At 46.7% G+C, this 20,064-nt stretch overlaps 1 protein-coding gene across 1 annotated transcript; it reads left to right on the top strand.

The window, feature by feature from the left end:
- Positions 1-5: 5 nt before the first annotated feature.
- Positions 6-19,496, top strand: THAP9 (THAP domain containing 9). The gene is given in 7 exon segments (XM_033148552.1): positions 6-196; positions 422-617; positions 11,997-12,116; positions 13,312-13,540; positions 14,364-14,520; positions 17,452-19,324; positions 19,326-19,496. Coding segments are annotated over 7 exon segments (2,769 nt in total). The 5' UTR covers positions 6-116; the 3' UTR covers positions 19,440-19,496.
- Positions 19,497-20,064: the final 568 nt, after the last annotated feature.

Raw genomic sequence — 20,064 nt, 5'->3', positions numbered from 1 at the left:
CGCCTCCGGGGTCAGTTCAGAGTGCGCCGCGGACGTTGCCGCCATGACGCTCGAGGCAAAGTAACCGCGCTTGGCGGGAGCCGGGATTGGGGCTTTTCGCCGCGGAGTCGGAGACGATGCCTAAAGCCTGCTCGGCCGTTAACTGCCCCAACCGGGACACGCGGGAGAACCGAGCTAAGGGCCTCTCATTCCACAGGTTCGCATTTGAACACCGTAATGGGGCCTCCTCATGGAGAGTGTGGCTGGTTCTAAACCTATTACCGGCGGGGCGGGGCTTTGGTTAACAAGGGGCGGGGCCTGGTTTGGGCGGGGCCCGGTGTAAGGTTGTGGGCGGGGCTTTGTTTCAGCCGGTGTCGTCACCTGCAACATCAGGGAAAGTCAGTGGGATTTATCGTTTCCCCATCTCTTCCTCCTCCTCCAGCTTCCCCAAAGCCCACGAACTGAGGAAGAAGTGGATGCTGGCTGTGAATCGCATTGAGCCAAGCTCCAGGAAGCTGTGGATCCCAGGCTCAGGCGCCTGCATCTGCTCAGATCATTTCTTCCAGAATGATTTCGAGGTTTATGGAGGACAGAAGAGGCTGAAGGCAGGCGTGATCCCCTCTGTGTTCTCCTTCAAGGTATCCCAGCGCCAGAGAAGGGAGGAGAGTGCTGCCAAGCAGTAGCCAATGCTCTCCCATGGTTTAAAGCAGAGTATTAGCCTCCATCTGTGACTGCTCCCCCAGTGGTGGCCACCAGCTTAGGTGCCTATAAAAGAAGATTCATGGGTCTGTACTGCTGTCAGAGGCAGTGATGCTTCTGAATGTCCAGCAGGGGTGCCAACTTGAATAAAATATTGTGGGGGCCCAGGTAAACCCCACCCCGCATAATCGATCACATGACACAGTGCACACACACCATTTGAATGGAAATGCCCATCAGCTTTGTGGGGGCCTGGCCCCCTTAAATATTTTATTGTGGGGGCCAAAGCTCCCACAGCCCCCTATGATGCCCAGTTGTATAGAAACCATGTGCTTCACCAAATTCTTAAAGACTACAAGTGAGGGATGAGTGTCCACATTCCCTCCCACTAATAATTTTTCTGCACAGACAAGTGTATACCTAAAATATCAGAAAGCACCCGCCCACAGTCTGAAGAGGCACAGTCAGCTAACAGTTGACTTTTAACAGGAGGATTTAGATAACCCAATTTGCTTTTAAATGTATCAGTTGTAACTACTGATGGCCATAGGCCAGCTCCAACTGTTTCTGAATTGCCATTTACTGGGGGTGGGGATGGTTTTTGCCCTCATGTTGGGCTTCCCAGAGGCATCTGGTTGGTAACTGGGAAACAAAATGTTGGTCTCAATTAGGGATGGAGAACATCAGGCCTGGGGACCAAACACAGTCCTCCAGACCTTCCTCTCTGGCACTTCCCAGGTGGTACCCTTCACACCCTGAATATTGTTGCCTAGTTGGAACTCTAATGATGTGTCTTGCTTGTCTGGATGGACGATAAAGAGAGGTGTATGAGTGTGTGTGTGTGTGTGTGTGTGTGTATAGAAAGGTAAAATTTGCATTCATTGCTCTGCCTACTTTTGCTACTGCCCCACCCACCACTGGCATGTGGCGCTCAGAAGGAAATAGGGAGCCTGGTCCGAAGAAAGGTGTGCCACCACTGGTCTAAACAACCCTTTGATATGATCCAGCAGGGCTCTAAACTTTGACATGCTGGTCATGTGTTCTTGTCACTAATTGCTACTCTTCTTTCCATGTGTCTTGATGTTCTTGGTCATGATCCAACCATGCTGCCTTATTTCATGAGATAATAAGGGTTTCTTTTACCAAGGTAGACAAGACTGCAAGCAGTCATAATAAAAACAGTGCTGCTGACACTATGTTGGTACACTTGAAGATTATCTCACACCAATTCATGTTGTTGCCCTTACTCTGTTCCCAACAACAAGTAGCCTCAAAGTTTGGAGAAATGTTTGATTCCCTCTCTCCCAGCACTGTAGTGCATCAACAGCATGAACCACTGGGGGGAGCCATAATATTATTATATAATATATGCTGTGTGGTGGAGGACATGTGAGGTGCTTGGAGTAACAAGATACCAGAAACGTAGGGGCACAATCCTACAGTGAAGATTATTATTATTTATTCAGTTTATATACCACCCTTTATCCAAAGATCCCAGGGTGGTGTACACCATCAAGAACATATTTCATGGAACATAATAATAAAAAACATAATGCAGAGCATAATTATAGATGCATACTAATAAAATATTTACAATAACAGTCCCTGCCACAAACACATTTAACAAGCCATAGATTATTTAATGGCTGAAGACCTGGGTAAAGAGGATTGTTTTTGCTTGGCACCTAAAGACATGTAATGATGGTGGCAGTGTCGTGGATTGCTCCACGGCGTTGTAGCAGAGAAGTGCAAAAGCCACAGGTTCTTTAGTGCAGTATTCTTTTAGTGTGAGCTATATACATACAGACAGTTCATACAAAGACAAGTAGGACAACTTCACTCTCACTCTCTCTGACTCCACTCTACACCACCACACCCTGCTTAACAGGTTCCCCTTTAATACAAGACAACAGCCAATCATCTGTCGGCCCACTCTTGCTGAGTCACTCTGACACAGTAAGGTTTGCAGGTCTATTGCATCGGCTTCTTTTACTTTACATGCAAGCTCAAGCCTGCAGACTTACTAGGCTACACAACATTCTATGTATCCCGACAGGCAGGTGAGCCTTTCTGGGGAGAGCATTCCACAGATGAGGAGCCACCACAGAAAAGGCCCGCTCTCTACTGGTTGAGGGCCTGCAGGATTTAGCAGAAGCCCTGCTCTCTTCTAACAAACCAGGGCTTCTCCTGTAACCCTTGTGCTCCTAGCACCTATAATTGGATGTTGGGGCTAGTAGGGGTGAGTGGGAGGCCAAATGCCCCATTGGTGGACATCCTTCACTATTACATTTATATCCTGCCTTTCCTCCAAGGAGTTCAAGGTGGTATACACGGTTGTCCCCATCCCCATTTCACTATCGCAACACCCTTGTACAGTAGGTGAGGCTGAGAGATTGTGACTAGCGCAAAGTCACCCAGTGCGCTTCATATCTGAGTGGGGATTTGAACTCCGTTCTTCCAGGTCCTAGTCCAATACTCTCCCCACTACGCCACACTGGCTCTCGTTCCAGGCATAGTCCTTAACTGGTGGGCTTTAGGATTTTTCTAGGGGCAGTGAGTTTGTGTCTGTTGTGTTTATACTGCTTTTGGCGTTTCTGTGCTGTGTGTTCCATACCACACTGTTTCAGTTTGAGCTTGCATTGGGTGTAGCAGCTGTTCAGCCAACATAGTGGTGACATCTACTGCCTCCTCAGCATAGTACAAGAATAGGATTGTTCTCTAAATACACTTCCCACCCACCCACCCCCCTGCACATTATCTAGTTGTCTGTTCATTTCTATGCTTCTGGAAGATTTGCTTGTAATAAAATGTCCCTGTCCCCCCCTATTTCCTCCTTATGTCACAGAGTCACTCCATATTTCATTGCTGTAGGGTAGGAAGGTTTTAACAGTAAATTTATATTAGCACACAGGAAGAATGGAGGTTATATTTAGCTATTATTTCAATTGTATTCAACTTTTCTATACAGCCTTGAGCATTAATTCAAAATGTGGTGACTGGCCAATTTATGTGTATTTCAGGATGTCTCTATGTTTCTATTTCTTTTTTAGAGTTTCTCTACTTGATCCAGATTTTAATTTCCTCCAGGTTGCTTATTAGGTTCACATAATAGGGGGGGAAACATCTAGAGGGTTGGGGTTTTGTTTTTTTTAACACTGGAGTGCTTTGTGGGGAACCCTGCAATATGCAAACCCACACGATTGCTCGGCAGACAATGGCCACCTTGTGTAACATTTCACTGAGTTTGTGCCACACCCTGGTTGCAGTGTTTCCATTTCTGCTTGCAAGTTCAGGGAGAATCTATTCAAGTTTAAGAAATTTCAGGTCTCACTGATTTCATTGCCTCGGCCCTGTATACCTGAAAGAACATCTTCGTCCCCATCATTCAGCTCTGAGGTCCAGTTCTGAGGGCCTTCTGGTGGTTCCCTCATTGTGAGAAATGAGGTTACAGGGAACCAGGCAGAGAGCCTTCTCAGTAGTGGCACTCGCCCTTTTGAACGCCCCTGCATCAGATGTCAAAGAAATGAACAATTACACAACTTTCCGAGTACAGCCCTGTATCGGGAAGTTTTTAATGTTTGATGTCTCACTGTGTTTTTATATTACCGGTATGTTGGAAGCTGCCCAGAGTGTCTGCAGCAAGCCAGTTGGATGTCTGGGGTATAAGTAATAAATACTAGAGTTACACTAGCTGAGTGGGCATGGGTTACTTCTCAGCTCCATGACCTATTCTGTAGTGGGGAACTGGCTGTGGCCAGAAGGCCAACTTTAACAGGTGGGTGGGGTTGCCCACCTGTCAGTCAGCTGACGTCACAGTAATGTCCGGTGACCCATCTTCCTTTGACCTGCACAGCTTGAACTCAAACCATGTGGACAAAGGCACAGTACTTTGTAGGTGCCTGCAATCAGCTGCTTTGCAAGCAAGACCATTTTTGGCTCAGTTATGTCTTTGCTTGCCTGACACCCGATGACATACAGGTGAAACTCGAAAAATTAGAATATCGTGGAAAAGTTCATTTATTTCAGTAATTTAACTTAAAAGGTGGAACTAATATATGAGATAGACTCATGACATGCAAAGTGAGATATGTCAAGCCTTTATTTGTTATAATTGCGATGATTATGTTGTACAGCTGATGAAAACCCCAAATTCACAATCTCAGAAAATTAGATTATTATTACTCAAATAAATGAACTTTTCCACAATATTCTAATTTTTCGAGTTTCACCTGTATATGACGTCCAGTGTAGGACAGATGGGCATGGATTGACCAAAACACTTTTGCAGGCCAAATGGGGAAGCCTGGTGGCCCTAAATAATCTTGCAGGCTGGAGAGCCCCCACTACTGCTGCCATGTCTTAGCTGGAGAATTCCTCATCAGAGGATGACCTGGAGCCCCCAGTACTTAGCAAAGCCCCAGACCTGACTAGATCTGAGGAGATGGGTAAGTTGGGACTCTGGGACAAGGCTGCTGCGGGGCTGTTGGCACAGTGGAGTGGGAGAGTTTGGCCTCAGAAGCTAAGGCTGGATGGACCCTGAGCTTGTAGGAGCAACCATGTTTTAAACAGCAAATGGAAACCTGTCCGTAAAGGGAAGTACCAGACTTGGGAGTCCAGGTCTTTCTTTGACAACAGCTCGTGGAACTCAGCTGGATCCCTGGGTGTTGTTCCAGTAGCTCCAGCTCAAAGGCCTCAGTACCAGGCTGGAACACTTTTTGCCTGGACCTTGAACTGCCCCTCAACTTGCCTCTTTCCTGCACCACTTGGGATTGGCTCTTTATGTGCTATGGGAACAACATGAGTGCTGTGTTGGGTGGTATCTTCCTCCTTTTCTTTGTGTATTTTGGCTACAAAATTGTGTTTGAGAGCAGCAAAAGGAGTCTTGAACCCCTGCTTATAGGGATGTTTTGGGGCTTCCAGCAGTGGAGTCAATGCTGGTTTCACATGTTGTGATGAAGGGGCACCTGTTGTGTGTGTGTGTATGTGAGTCATTAAGAGTTCATTGGCTCCCTCCATTTGTGGGCACCATCGCCTATAGTCCCTGATTGGTGGGCTTTGGCAGAGTTTCTTAGTAGCAGGAAGTGTGGGGGAGGGCAGTCTGCTGTTTTTATACCATTTCAGTGTTTTCTGAGTTGTGTGTTTTCCTCAGATATAATGGCTGGTCTCCTGGTGCAGTAGCCAGATATCTCCCCTCTTCTTCCTAGAGCAGGGGTCAGCAAACTTTTTCAGCAGGGGGCCGGTCCACTGTCCCTCAGACCGTATGGGGGCCAGACTATATTTTTTTGGGGGGGAGAAGGAATTCCTATGCCCCACAAATAACCCATAGATGCATTTTAAATAAAAGCACACATTCTACTCATGTAAAAACACTAGGCAGGCCCCACAAATTATCCAGAGATGCATTTTAAATAAAAGGACACATTCTACTCATGTAAAAACACGCTGATTCCTGGACCATCCGCGGGCCGCATTTAGAAGGCGATTGGGCCGCATCCGGCCCCTGGGCCTTAGTTTGGGGACCCCTGTTTAGAGTATTTACAGTATAAGATTGCTACCTCGTTCAAGGGTAGCATTCAACTAAGTTTTACTCAGAGTAGACCCACTGAATTTAATGTCCCTAACTTAGTCGTGTTTATTCATTTCAGTGGGTCTACTCTGAGTAAAGCTTAGTCAACTACCACCTTAAATGTTTAGTTGTTAGCTGGGGTGAGTCCATGTGACTGCATGTTGACACTAGTTAGCATCTAGACTCTTACCTTACAGATAAGTCTATCCTGGATGCACATCTTTGTAGGATCAGGGATTGGTATAGCTCAATGAATAAAGATGGAAGAGAGTTGAACTGAGGTTTTGTTCCTGTTTCTCACTTATTTAGAGCAGAAAGGTCTTGATTTGCCTGTAGCTTGTAAGTCAGAGGTGGGGATGTTGTTAGACACAATTCCCATCATCTCTGTTGGATTCACAACAACATCGGAAGATCACATGTTTTCTATCCTTGCTATGACATTTAAAAAGGGGGGGGGGAGACTGTGTGTCTCTCACTCTTTATATCCACTTCATAATTCTTTGTGATTGCCTCATATCTAATCTTTTTTCCACGCTTACATGGTGTAGGGAGGTGGTGGTTGTTTTTCTGGAAGTATTGCTGATCCAATCTAAAAGAATCTCTGCACAGAATAATGTTTTGGTTTTGCCACAAGAGGGAACATCAGATTTGGCTGCAATGTGAGGCCTCCCCTCCCCCTTTATTGCTGGTTGTATTCATCAGTGCATAAGCTGCCCAAAATGTGGCTCCCTGAGGCTTTCTGTCCTGTGTTTCCTGTTGTTTTCTTTCAGAATGGGTGATCTGTGTGCCTCTGAAGCTGCAACATAGGCACACTGCTCTTAACTGCCAAGTGTTTCTTTCAGGAGGGTGCCCTGCATCCTTGTCTTCAGTCCCTGAATAATGCAAGCACTGTCCATTAAAAGTTTCAGTATGTACACTACAGCTGTTGTTAAATGTCATGCTACGGCAGGAACAAAATGTCCAAGAGGGCAGGGTATCCTGGGTTACATTAAGATTTGAAGCAAGTCCCTAGCAGCATGTAGCTTGTTACTGTTTGAAGCATGATGCTGGGCTATCCTTTGTGGATTGAGGCAGAAGATCTTGTGCTACCTATGGCAATTGAAAGCTTTCATCTTGGGTCATAGAAGGTATAAAGAAATGACAAACACAGAAGATGGCCGGGGGTGGGGGTGGGAAGCATCCCAAAAGAAGTGATTTAATCCAGATGCAACCTACCTGGCTGTACATGGCTTCAGGCTTCAAAGTGGCCTGTTTTGTAATCCTTCTCACAGAAGGAGAACTGAGTTTAGTTTGGGGCCTTTGTAGAACAATCACAGGCCTCTTAAAGAACTAGGCAGATGCAAAATGCTTTCTAAATGGAGTAGTCTTATTTGGTACTGTTTGGACTTTCTGAGGGGGTTTCTCTCAGCCTTGATATCTTGCTCACATCTGGGAGAGGCCTGGGTTACTGCATGAAGAAAGCAATGGTCTCTGGGATCCTCAACATCTGGTTTGGATTAGTGAGGTAACCGCAACATCCTGTGAGAAGGCCCTGGTGTAATAACTGAATTTGCTACCTCAGTCCAAAAAATGAGCGCCTGGGGAGAGTGCACCCTCCTTGCCTCTTTCCAAAAGTTGAAATGAATTCATTTGAATGGAAAGTCATTTGATTTTTTTATAGCCAAAGGGGTGGGGAAATGACATTGCACAACTCACAGAAGCAAACTAACTTCCCAGGGACTTGTCTCTTGTCCTCCTTGGTGTGAGTCACGCTGTCCTAGAGGGAAAAGAGTTGTGGTACAGGAACGACAAGGCTGGTTCTCGCCACTAAATCTTACGAAGGTCCCTCAAATGCCTCATAATTTCTGTCAGCATTCCTAGTCTCTGACAATACAGAGCTGCAGAGGTGGATGCTTCCGATCCCATCCCCTGGTTTTCTGTGAAGGCAGCAGAAATGTAAGAATTGCTGGCATTAGGGATGTTTGTCTTCCTTGTACAGGACAGGAAAGGCTTCCTGCTAGTGACTCTTCCCTGGTCAGGAAAGCTGTAGTGCAGCTCACCTTTGCAGTTTAGCTGGACTTTTTAATTGTCTGCCTTGCTCAGCAATTTGGGCCATACTGAGGGATTTGAGCTGCAGCTTGATTCTCATTTACTAACCTCAAGGGCCCTCCTACTATATCTCCTTTGTCCCTAAAATATGTGCTACCTCAGGTTCTGGTCCAGTCTAAACCCCGCAACCTCTAAGGGTTGACTCCAACTAAATTCTGCTTGGTGTAGGCCCATTAAAATTAATGAACCCAAGTTAGTTATGTCTGTTAATTTCAGTGGGTCTTCTCTGCATATGAGTAAGATTTGATACAGCCTCACTTTTCCATGGGACTTTCCCCTTCCCATTCAGCAGTGTTAGGAAACCTCAGGTTTGGGGGGGGGGTGAATGTGGCTCTCTAGGCCTTTCTACCAGGCCCTCATGACTCTCACTAGGCCACACCCTTCATTGTCCCTGTTCTGTGCCCTCCTTGAGAACTGTTGCCTGGCTGGAAGACGTCTGTGATGATGCCTTTTGCTTGTGTGAATGGAAAGGTGTGTGTATGTGGGGGTCAGGGAGTACAGATTGTTACGACTTTTCCATGACTAGGATGTAGCCTACGGTGTGCAAAGATTAGAGTCCCATCTGGTGCCCCACCCAATTTTGCTTCTGGCCTTATCCATGGCTTGCATGTGGCCCTTGTAAGGTTCTCCATGAGGCAGTGCAGCTATTGGGCCCAAAAAAGTTCCTCACCCCTGCTGCTCAGGAAGCAATGGCTTCTACAACCACCCATTAAATGAAGAAAAATAAGCTGCAGGTGACTGTTTATTTTTGAAGACAGTTGAGTGGATAGACACATTTCCTAGTATGTAATCCAATGCGCACAGGTGCAAGAGCGTGAATTGAAAATGGGAATATGGGCAGGAAAAAGACACATTGCCAAAAGCAGCGGGATTCGGAATAGGGAGATTTGCTTAAACTTGCAAACTTGGGTTGAAGGAAGGAAAATGCAGCAAGGGAGGATGAGTGTTTGGGAATTGGTAGTGGGCCTTGGGGGTGTATGTGTAAAGGGAATGGAAGAGAAGAACTGTGGTTCATCAGCTTTTTGCTCAGTAATAGCAGGAACTGGAATGCTGAAGAAGTGCCAACACATTTTATGAGTCTCTGATCCAGCCATAGCTGTCAACTTTTTTTAAAAGGGAAATTCCCTTATTCCTAACAAAATAGGAAATTCTTTCCAGTAGCACCTTAGAGACCAACTGAGTTTGTTCTTGGTATGAGCTTTCGTGTGCATGCACACTTATTCCTAATAGGATTCCTCGCAAGAAAAGGGAAAATTTGACAGCTACGCATCCAGCTGCTCAGACAAAGGGTCATATAATGAAGAAGGAGCCACAAAAGAACTTCTTTATCCAGATACCTGCTAGGACAGAACATTTTTTTGGCAATGGAAGGGGTGTCCAGACGATAGCCTGACATGAAATATAGTATGTAGAAATGGAAGACAGGAACGAGGAAGGGATTGCTGTACTGGGAGCAATATTCAATGGGGAAATCTATTTATTAAAGTGCTTAAATGTATGTTAAGTGTTGTACAGTAGTCAATATATCGACACCCTGCCAAAATTAGCTCACACTTCAACAGAGGAACAAGACACAGAAGGATCAGGGAATAGCAGGAATAAGGTGGCCTGGCAAATGGACCAAATTCAGGGACACTTTAAGCAGCAGTAGTTTTTGATATACACACACACAGGATTTATCATATTTTGAAAATTTGTATCCCACATTTCAGCTGATAACTCTCCCAGAGGAAGACACATTGCAGAGTTTCCCTTCCTTCTTATACACTTTGTTATCAAACATTTCCAACACAGTCCTATCCATATTTAGTCAGAGGTTAAGTGTCATTGTATCCTATTGGTTGTACCCCTCTTGTGTAAGTGCATTTAGCATTGCAGCTTTTGATCAAGGTCAAGGTCTCCCAGCACTTTTCCTGTTCGGCCACCGGCTTGTGGGCCCAGTAGAGGATTTCCATAGTCCTAAAACAAAAAAAAGGGACAGCTGCAGAGATGGATATGGTTCCCACTACGTCAAGGGGTGGGGGAAAATATGCTTAGGTGTGCTGCAGTGGGGTGGGGAAATGTTCCAAGCAGTTTTTATTAAGAAGCATTTCTCCCCTTGGTTCTCAAAATGCTTTAGAAACCATTTTCATCTCTGCAATTTTCTTCTTTTTCTTTTGTCTTTGGTGTATTTTTTGTAGCTGTCATTGTGCATAGATCTTTCTAGTCCTTTCTAGTGTGTACCCTGTTGCCCAACAGCATTGGAAATGTTGTAGGGAGTTTGATATATATGACTGATAGTTCACAGTAATCTGCACCTAAAGAGCTGGCATGCTTGAGATTAGGCCTCTGTCTGAAAAGGCTGAGAAGCTTTACTTCCAAAGCCAGTTTTCCTTCCATATCCCACTGATAATAATGGGTAAGGGAGGTGATGCCAGGGCAGAATATTTGCATCGCATGTAGAAGGTCCCAGGTGCAATGCCTGGCATCTCAAGGTAAAGGGTAAAGGTACCCCTGACCGTTAGGTCCAGTCGCGGATGACTCTGGGGTTGCAGCGTTCATCTCGCTGTATAGGCCGAGGGAGCCGGCATTTGTCCGCAGACAGCTTCCGGGTCATGTGGCCAGCATGACTAAGTCCCTTCTGGCGAACTAGAGCAGCACACGGAAACGCCATTTACCTTCCCGTCGGAGTGGTACCTATTTATCTACTTGCACTTTGACGTACTTTCGAACCGCTAGGTGGGCAGGAGCTGGGACCCTGTTGCGAGGATTCGAACCACTAACCTTCTGATCGGCAAGCCCTAGGCTCTGTGGTTTAGACCACAGCGCCACCTGCTGGCTAAAGACTCCTGCCTGGAACCATGCTGTTGTCAATCAGTGTAGGTAGCACTGAACTAGATAGACCAGAAGTCTGGATCTGTATAAGGTGGCTTCCTTGTGTTCTGAGAGTCCAGAATTCATTCCCTTCCCATGCCTGACAGCTGGTGTTGAGGAAAAGCGATGTCTCTTAACCTTCAGACTATACTATTTCAGAGCACAGGCAAGGAATCCTGTGTTTGAAGTCAGACACTTCACTGGAAAACCAGCACACCAGGGAGGAGGCTAAGAGAACAACTGTCTCTGACAATGTAACTTTGTGCAGTGAATTAGTTTTGTAGTGGATGGCTATTCCAATACATAAGCCCTCATCTGTATTCTGGTCTCAGAAATGCCTTTTATCCTCATTTGAAATAAATCTGGGTTTTCCTGACAATGAGTAAATAATGTAGAGAGTACAGTAGGTTGGATCAAACATAATGCCACAACCCTATATATCTACATATGTCTACACATAAGTAAATCGCACTGACTTCAGTGGGAATTTGAGATAAGTGTATCTAGGATTGCAACCGAGCGGTTAACTTTTCACCCAGTTAAATTGATGAAACTTAAGATAGTCATGAGTCAGTTGCCTCATTAATTGTGTGGGACTAAGGCATAAACTGAATCGAGCCTCTAATGTTTGAAGTATGCTTAATTAATTCCAGTAATACCATGGCAATGTTGTTGGGGATTATTTTTTGTTTATTTTTGCCTTCTACTACAGCATTAGCTTATCCAGTCTGTTTTAACCAGACCTTTTTTTTGGGGGGGGGGGGGTGTTGAATTGCAATGTCTAATTCATTTGAACTCTTTCTCAATACAGGAACCAACAAAAGGGAAACATCCATCAAAGTCTGTCAAAACCATGGGCATCAGTTGGCCAGTGGCTAGTATCAGTGAAGCTACTCCACCAGCTGACTCATCTCCAGCACAAGCCAAAGCAGTACGTATACCAGCGAAGGGGTAGCTGGTGCCTTCTCCAGTGCCAGCATTGCAGCTGTTGGGAAGGACCTTGGGGCCCCACACAGAAGAATGAGCAGGAGAACACTAAACACAGCAGAGCTGGCTTACCAAATTCTGAAAAAAGTAATGCACATTACCATATGAAGAGCCCCTCCTCCCCACCAGGAGACCATTAAGTCCAGAGTCTAAAATTACAAAACTGCATGTCACTAAATGCTGTAGCATGTGGCTTATATTACCATAGGGGCTTGGACAAAGCCTATAGAAGAGATGGGGAACCTCAGGCCCATGGGTGAAATGTGACCCTCCAGGCCCCTCTCTGGCCCCTGGGATACTCCCCAGGCCACACCCACTCTTCCAAGGCCACATCCCTAATTGTTTTAGGTATCAATGCATCCTCCTTGAGTGTTTGTGCCTGGCTGGAATGTATCCTTGACCTCAAATAATTCTTCTTGTGGGCCTGGATGGAGGGCAGAGGTGTGTACAGTGGAACCTCGGGTTGCGGACGTAATCCGTGACGGAGGCACGTCCACAACCCGCAGCGTTCGTAACCTGCAGCGCCATGTCTGCGTGTGATGCAATTCTGCACATGTGCGAGCGGCAAAACCTGTAAGTAACCCTTTCCAGTACTTCTGGGTTTCCCGTGGTCCGCAACCTGAAAATGCGTACCTCGAGGCGTTTGTAACCCGAGGTACCACTGTATGTGTGAGCAGAAACCAGCCTACTGTACAAAGGTAGACCTTTACATTCTTTGCTCCATCCTATCCACCGTTGGAATGTGGCTCCCAGAAGGGAAGGTGGCCCTCATGTTCAAACAGGTTCCCGATCCCTGGCATATGGCTATGGGCCTTTGCTTGTGGAGCAAACTGCAGAACCTGACTTCCATCATGGTAACCTAAGTTAGCTTTAAAGAGGGAGAGTGGCCACATCCACTAACTATTGTGAATCTGATGGGAGAAGGGAGTCTGGGGAGGGTTTACTCTGGCTGTGGTGAAAGGCTAATAGGAAAATCAAGGCAAAGGAAAAGGGTGAAGTAAGTTTAGTTTTCAGGAATAAGCAAATCTAGCCTTTTGTTGTAAATCCACATGGACAAACATCTGGTGCCGGGAGGACATGGAAGTTATGGTGAGAGAATTAAAGAGATGGAGCAACGGGTCTCCTTTGTCTTCCTGTAGGTGGAACTCATCCAAGCAGAGCATCAGTATAGTCTGAGTGAAGCTATGGGCAGCAGAACAAAGTCTCTGATCCCCACTGGCCCAGTGCAGGGGACTGAACGGGAGCAGGACGCAGCCCAGCGCCGCCTCTCCTATTATCAGCAGGAGCTGTGGAGTGTGCTGGAGAGCCTGCGGGAGCAGCATCTCCTCCAGAAGGACATGGAACACATGCTGCGCTCCCAGTTCAGCGGTAAGCCAAGGAATGGAGCACCGTAAGCCTTGCCAAAGGGGCTCTTCTTCATGCCAGAGGGCCTTTACAATAAGACCAGTGCAGTTTCAGAATCATTCAAGGTTCCAAGGAGGGAGCCATGATACAAACTGGATAGAAACCAGCCTCAAGGCTTGGTTAAGATGAGGGGGGTAATTTTCATAGCCCTCTAGCGGCTCACATACCAGATGTAATGTATTTAGTGTTAACTCTGGAAGTGTATACTTGATTCTAACCAAACTGTGCCTCCTGATGTATATTTTGCTGTAGGACACCTAGTTTGGTCAGTATCGAGTAGACACTCCCAGAGTTAACACTAAATACATTACTTCTGGTAAATGAGCCACCATAGCTGCTAGAAGGCCATGAAAAAATTGTGTCCTGGGCTTTTTAGAGTCATCTACCCATATACTTTCTGAAACCAAAGCAGCACATTGGTTGCCAGATGTGGAATATATTGGCATTGTTTTCAGCCCCCCTACCCTACTTGATTACCTCCTCAGCATTTCCCACTGGCCAGTTGTGCTCTATATGCAATTGCTACAAATCTCCCCCACTTCCCCAAACCCTTAATAACTTTAAGTATGTGCCTCTCTGCTTTCTTGGCTGCCCAATCCTCCTGGGTTTTGGACCCAGTTTCCTTCCCCATGAAAATAGAGGGTGTTGAATCTTCTCCCAGCCCCCAGTCTGAACGCAGCAGAGTCACTGCTGAGGCCAATGTTAAAGACTCTTCCTCTGCAGCATCACCCCAAATTAGCTGCACCTCACTGTCCATCCCTTGCTTGAGGAACCCTCTTTACTTCAGCAGACCTGCAGCTCACTTTGCAGTGTGAGGGAGCCCTGTGCGAGAACTACCCAGCTGCCACCCGCAACTTTGCCGTCTCGCTGCATTTGTTCTCAGCCAAGGCCTATGAATTCGTGAAGAAGACATTCCAGCTCCCAGAGGCCACCACCCTTCGCACGTATGTCATTCTTATTTGTATCTTATTTGTGTTAACTAGGGGCAAACGTTGCAAAGCAACAGTGCACAGACATATGCATTATATATGCATTCTAGCTTGCTAAACAAACTACTTTTTCCAGTGTGACACTTGTAAGATGAGAGAAGAGAAAGGGGGGTGGGGAATGCCTGAAAACACATTACTTCATTATGTCGCGGGACACCTCACGGACAGAACTAGAGGAGATCCTGAACTTCGTCTGCAAGATTTCTTTGTAAGATTTGCCACTGACTGCTCAGACATGGATGATACCTCTTGGGCCATCTTCTGAAGGACCACAATGGCAGAGGATCTGACTTGCAAGCAGAAGGTCCCTGGTTCAGTCCCTGAACTGGGGAAAGGCTCCTGCCCCAAATCCTGAAGGGTTTCTGCCAGCCAGAGCAGACAGTGCGGAGCTAGATGAAGCAGTGATCTGACTTGTTATAAGACAGCTTTCTCTTTTCTCATGCTACACAAGTAAATTCCATATCAAACAATCCACAAGGACAAATATATAGTTTAAGGTGCAGAGGAGAGAGAAAAATTCAGCCAAAGGTCCAGATGAAAAGAAAAGTTTTTCACTAGCTGCAAAAACTCCTAAGAGCTGCCGTGGATGTTATCTGGAGGGAAAGGGAGTTCCATCCTCAGAGGCCCTGTATCAGGGATGCCTTCACTCGGGTTGCCGGAAACCAAATTCCAGGCTCATGTAACAATCCCCCAAGGAAGGTAGGGCAAATTCCTTTGTTCCAAAAAAAGAGGCCAAATTTGAAAATCAGGTTCCTCAGAGGAGATATTTGCAGATCCCCTGGAAAAGCTTTGATTAAAAATGCAGTATTGGGCAAAAGGAGGAAATTGTCAAACCATGAGGATATGACTGAGGATTTAGGGTTGGATGGCTGAGATAAAAATGAGTTTGACATCCTGCAAGGGACAGACAGATGCCTGTGGCACCATGAAGACTATTGATGCATGGACTTTTGTAAACAATAGCTTAGAATAAATGGTGTTAGGATGGCAGCCTTAGTAAACCCATGGAATTCAATAGGGCTTACTTCTATGTAGACATGGCTAGGATTGCACTGCTACTTCACCAAATGCATTTGGTCAAGAAACCTCTGACCTTGAAGGCATGCTGGGGGGAAATGGTTAATCTTTCATGGTTACTGGAATTAAACCTTGGAAGATTTGAGTAATGTACTAGCCAGCTGATTGATCACTTTACATGGGTTATTATGGGAGGAATTCAGTGTAGCCCTGAACAGATCACACTGTCAGCTCAAGCTTGCTCTTCTGGGGGTTCTCCTGACCACCTCAAAGCTGATGTCAGGGGTGCAGGGGGCATGCAGTTGGAGGATAGGGAGAAACCTTCATTGCACTAGTGCAGGCTTCCTCAAACTCAGCCCTCCAGATGTTTTGAGACTACAATTCCCATCATCCCTGACCACTGGTCCTGCTAGATAGGGATCATGGGAGTTGTAGGCCAAAAACATCTGGAGGGCCGAGTTTGAGGAAGCCTGCACTAGTGGAAGTCCTTGCACAGGCTTCCACAAGTGAGACTGGTTAGTTGAATTGGGCCCTATGTTTATATACCAAATTCCTCCAAGGAACCTAAGGTGGCATACATGGTTAAACCTGAGCTGTCCCTAGTCTACTACAACATGACAGTGCAACCTCTGTACTGGCTTGGCATCACATTGTCATATGGAAGCAATTTGAGAGAGGTAAATGATGCCCAAAACTCTGATCGGGGAAAAGCCAAGGTGAACAAAAAGACTTGAATGTAGTGTGCCGTGTGTGTGTGTGTGCGTGTAAATAAATATATACTGAGCCTTAAAGTTAAGCTTTTCATCCATTGGAGGTTAAAGTAGGATCAGATTTATTAGCAAGAGGAAGTAGAGGAATGGACAATTCACAAGGAAAAGGAAACAGCTGTGCTAGTTGATAAAGCTAGACTTTGGAGGTATAAGCATCAGTGCAAGCCTCTAAAGGTTTTCTCACAAAAATGCCTTGCTCTCTCAAAAAAAGTGATCTCTCTCTCTTTCTCTCTCTCTCTCTCTCTGTCCCACATACATATAGGATTGCAACATAAGAAAGATAGTCTGAATGGTTGGTCTTTTCTCATCCATCCAAACACTCAGTGGCACCAAAGAAATAAGCTAAAAGATATCATAAAACACACGTGCCACTTAACTACAATAGTCTCTATGTGGTATACAAGAATGGTAAAAATTGGTTAAAACACTAAAATCCAATGTGTCACTAGAAAACTTACTGTGCTATTCTGTGAGAGCCCAGATATGGGGGAAACAACTTTGGAATATGGAAACATCAAGAAAATCAGACATAGCAAAGGCACGTGTATCACAGAACCACATGGCTGGCACTTGGAAGGGAAAAAATCAAAGTACGGTGCTATAGCAGTGTGCCTCTTTAATTTCAAGAGCCAGAAAAATCTTTTTCAGTGATAATTAAAATATAGGTGTTAAAAAATGGATCCATAAAATAGTGGTGTAGAGAGTGGTGTACACAATGTGCCAAATGCACTGTTAGCCTAAAGGAAACCACATGGATGATTCTGTGTGTTGGGAAGAAAACAGGCTTTAGAGCTCACCTGATAGTTTATGGGAGATTTTCTTCTTCTTCTTGATTTCAAATACTCCAAAGAGAACCAGAGTATGAGAGCAGAACTGATGCAGGCTCTGCCTTCCCATGTGGAACTATTCTCAGGCCCTCTAGCACAAGCATGGCCTAAAATAGTTCATGAAAGTAACATCATGCTTTGATTTTTCTTAAGCAAGAGGGCAAAGAAACATACTATCCTCAGGCTCTGGGGTTTGGCAGAAGAAGAAAGATTTTTGTTTGAACCAAACATGGAGCTGATTAGCTTTCTTTCCCATGCTTCTTCCCTCATAGGTGGCTCTCAAACCTGGATTACGAGCCAGGATTCAGCCAACAAGCCTTCAATGCTCTGGCAGAGAGATCTCAAGCAGGGGAGAAAACCTTCAAGTTGTGCTCTCTCCTTATGGGCTCAATCCCTTTGGAAAGGAGAATCCATTATGACCCCTCCACTGGGCATTTGCATGGTTTGATGGACTTTGGTGCTGGTAAATATGATGCGGATGAGGTTTCGGCAGCCGGAGAAGCCCTCCTGTTTGTGGCTGTTGGATTCCAAGGCCGGTGGATAGTGCCTGTTGGCTACTTTCTCCTTGCCACCCTTAGAGGTGACATACAGGCCCAGCTCCTCTGCCACTGTATCCTCAAACTGTACGACATTGGCGTTCAGGTGGTCTCTGTGACGTCGGATGCCACAGCTCCCAATATCGACACAGCCAGGCGGCTGGGAGTGGTGGTGGACGGCCTCTTTGTCAAGTCCACGTTTTTCCATCCAGCTACTCCTACGCTGGAAATAGCATACTACTTCGATCCCAGCCATTTGTTGACGCTGATCCACCGCTTGCTGCAATCCGCTGGCAGCCTCCAGGTGAGCGGCAAGGCGGTCTGCTGGGATTACCTCTTGCATCTCGGGGCTCTGCGGGAAGAAGTGGTGCTCCAAGCGGCATGCCAGGCTGGAGCGATCAGCCCGCAGGAACAGCGGGTGTGGGGAAATGGGGCCACGCAGTTGTTCAGCGAGGGCACGGTTCAGGCCTTGCATTTTGCAGCAAGGCTCGGCTTGCCTCAATTTCAGGGTCACGAAGCCACCGCCCACTTTATCGGGCTGCTGAGTGCCATTTTCGACGCATGCAGCAGCTGCAGCACCTATGGGAAAGGTTTCAAGGCACCGCTCTCCTGCGCTGGTGCCAGCGCCCTCAACAACCTCTGCAACGAGTACGAGAACCTGCTTCGCAAACTCCGCACTGCCACTGGGGAGCTGCTAGGGCTGAGCAGGCATCGATGGGGCTTCATTGGCTTCCTGGTGAACCTGCGCAGCTTTCAGTGGCTGGCGCAGACCCGTCTACAGGCAGAAGACGAGCCCACCGCTTCTTTGCTGTCCTGTTGGTGGAGCCTGGACCCTTTGGAGTGGTGCAGGGGAGCCATACAGCAAGCCCGTGGGCACAAAGGTGTTGGCCCCGCATGGACCTTCCAGCGGGCGTACAGGCTTGTCTTGAACAGAGCTCTTTCTGGTCTGGGCCTCGATCCACCGAACCTGCTTGACATATCCTTACGCAGAAGAACTAGCCTCCAGTTGCAGGCTTCCTGGCCTCGGACTCGTGGGCAGATCTGGTGCTTGCCTTGGGGCAGTGGGCCTCCACGAGAGACACTGGGCATAGCCCCAGCCTTTCTAGCCGAGTTGGAGGAAGACGCCATCTCTTACATTTCCTGCATTGTTTTGGGGAAGCTGCTGCCCCTCCTCTCCTGCGCCGAATGCCGCGCTGCCCTCTTGTGCCCTTGTAAGAGTGTGCCTGCGGGCAGCGCTCTGCTGTGCATGGAGAGCAAGGGAAGAAATTACTTCCCAGCAGAGTCCGTACAGAGGGTGATCCGCCGAGCAAAGCAGGTTGTTGGCCTGCCTTCCTTGTTCCTCAGAGACTCCAGCCACCGCGGGATCTTGGCGCAGCAGCTGGCCATCTTGGCAGATGTGAGTGAGGAGCCCAGTCTTTTCTCATCCCTGGGCAACCACCTCTTTGAGAGCAACGCTGTGGTTTCCAACCATTACGTCACTCTGCTACAGGAGCTTGTGCGAACCTTCTTGGAACTGTGGCTTGAGGCAGTGCAAGGACAGTTGCCTGTGCCACCGACTCATGAATGTAGCAGCTCTTTGAAAGTGGCTAATGGTAAGCAGCGGACAGGGAATGCCAACGGCCCCAGCAGGGACTGGCCTCAGCAAACGCGCGGACTCATGGAATGGTACATGCCTATTTGAAGGTGGTGGGAAGCCGAATGCTTATGTTTACATGGCCTTGTAAGAGAAGTGGTAGCTTATGATATGCTGCAAGCTGGTAGAAAACTACGAGGCTGCTTTGCACTTGGCTTTTTTATTGGAGCAGACACAGGCAGGGAGGTCCACGCGGAACTGACATGCAGGTAGTTCATTTTAACTTCTCACGTGAAAGATGACACGTGTGTGTGCCTTTGAGAAGCATCTTTACAGGGCTTACAGCGTGGGGATCATAGAATCGTAGAATTGGAAGGGACCCCAAGGGTCATCTAGTCCAACCCCCCACAATGCAGGAATATTGGTATCCTATTTACATTGGCAAAGCTGGTCTTAATAAAGTTATTTCCTGAGTTGGTTTTGGAACTTTGCTTATGGACTTTTCATGGCTTCCTTTGCTGTGTTGTCCCAGCTCTGGAGTTTTAAGAACCATATGTCTTTTTTCCAATTAGTCCCCCAAATTGGAACTTCCCCCTCCCCAGCACTTTTATTAACAACTCCACTCTGGTCTGTAGAAGCAAAGCTGAGGCAGCAGCCCAGATTAGAACATAACTCTTGACCTTTGGCTATCAAGAAGCAAAGTCCAGCACCAAGTGGCTGAAGCCTTGGGCCAGGTCAATAAACAGCACAGGAATGAGAGCAATTACTTGTTGCAA

The sequence above is a fragment of the Lacerta agilis genome, chromosome 1 (genome assembly GCF_009819535.1).
Source record: "Lacerta agilis isolate rLacAgi1 chromosome 1, rLacAgi1.pri, whole genome shotgun sequence".
Taxonomy (NCBI): domain Eukaryota; kingdom Metazoa; phylum Chordata; class Lepidosauria; order Squamata; family Lacertidae; genus Lacerta; species Lacerta agilis.
This window is presented reverse-complemented; position numbering and strand designations above follow the sequence as displayed.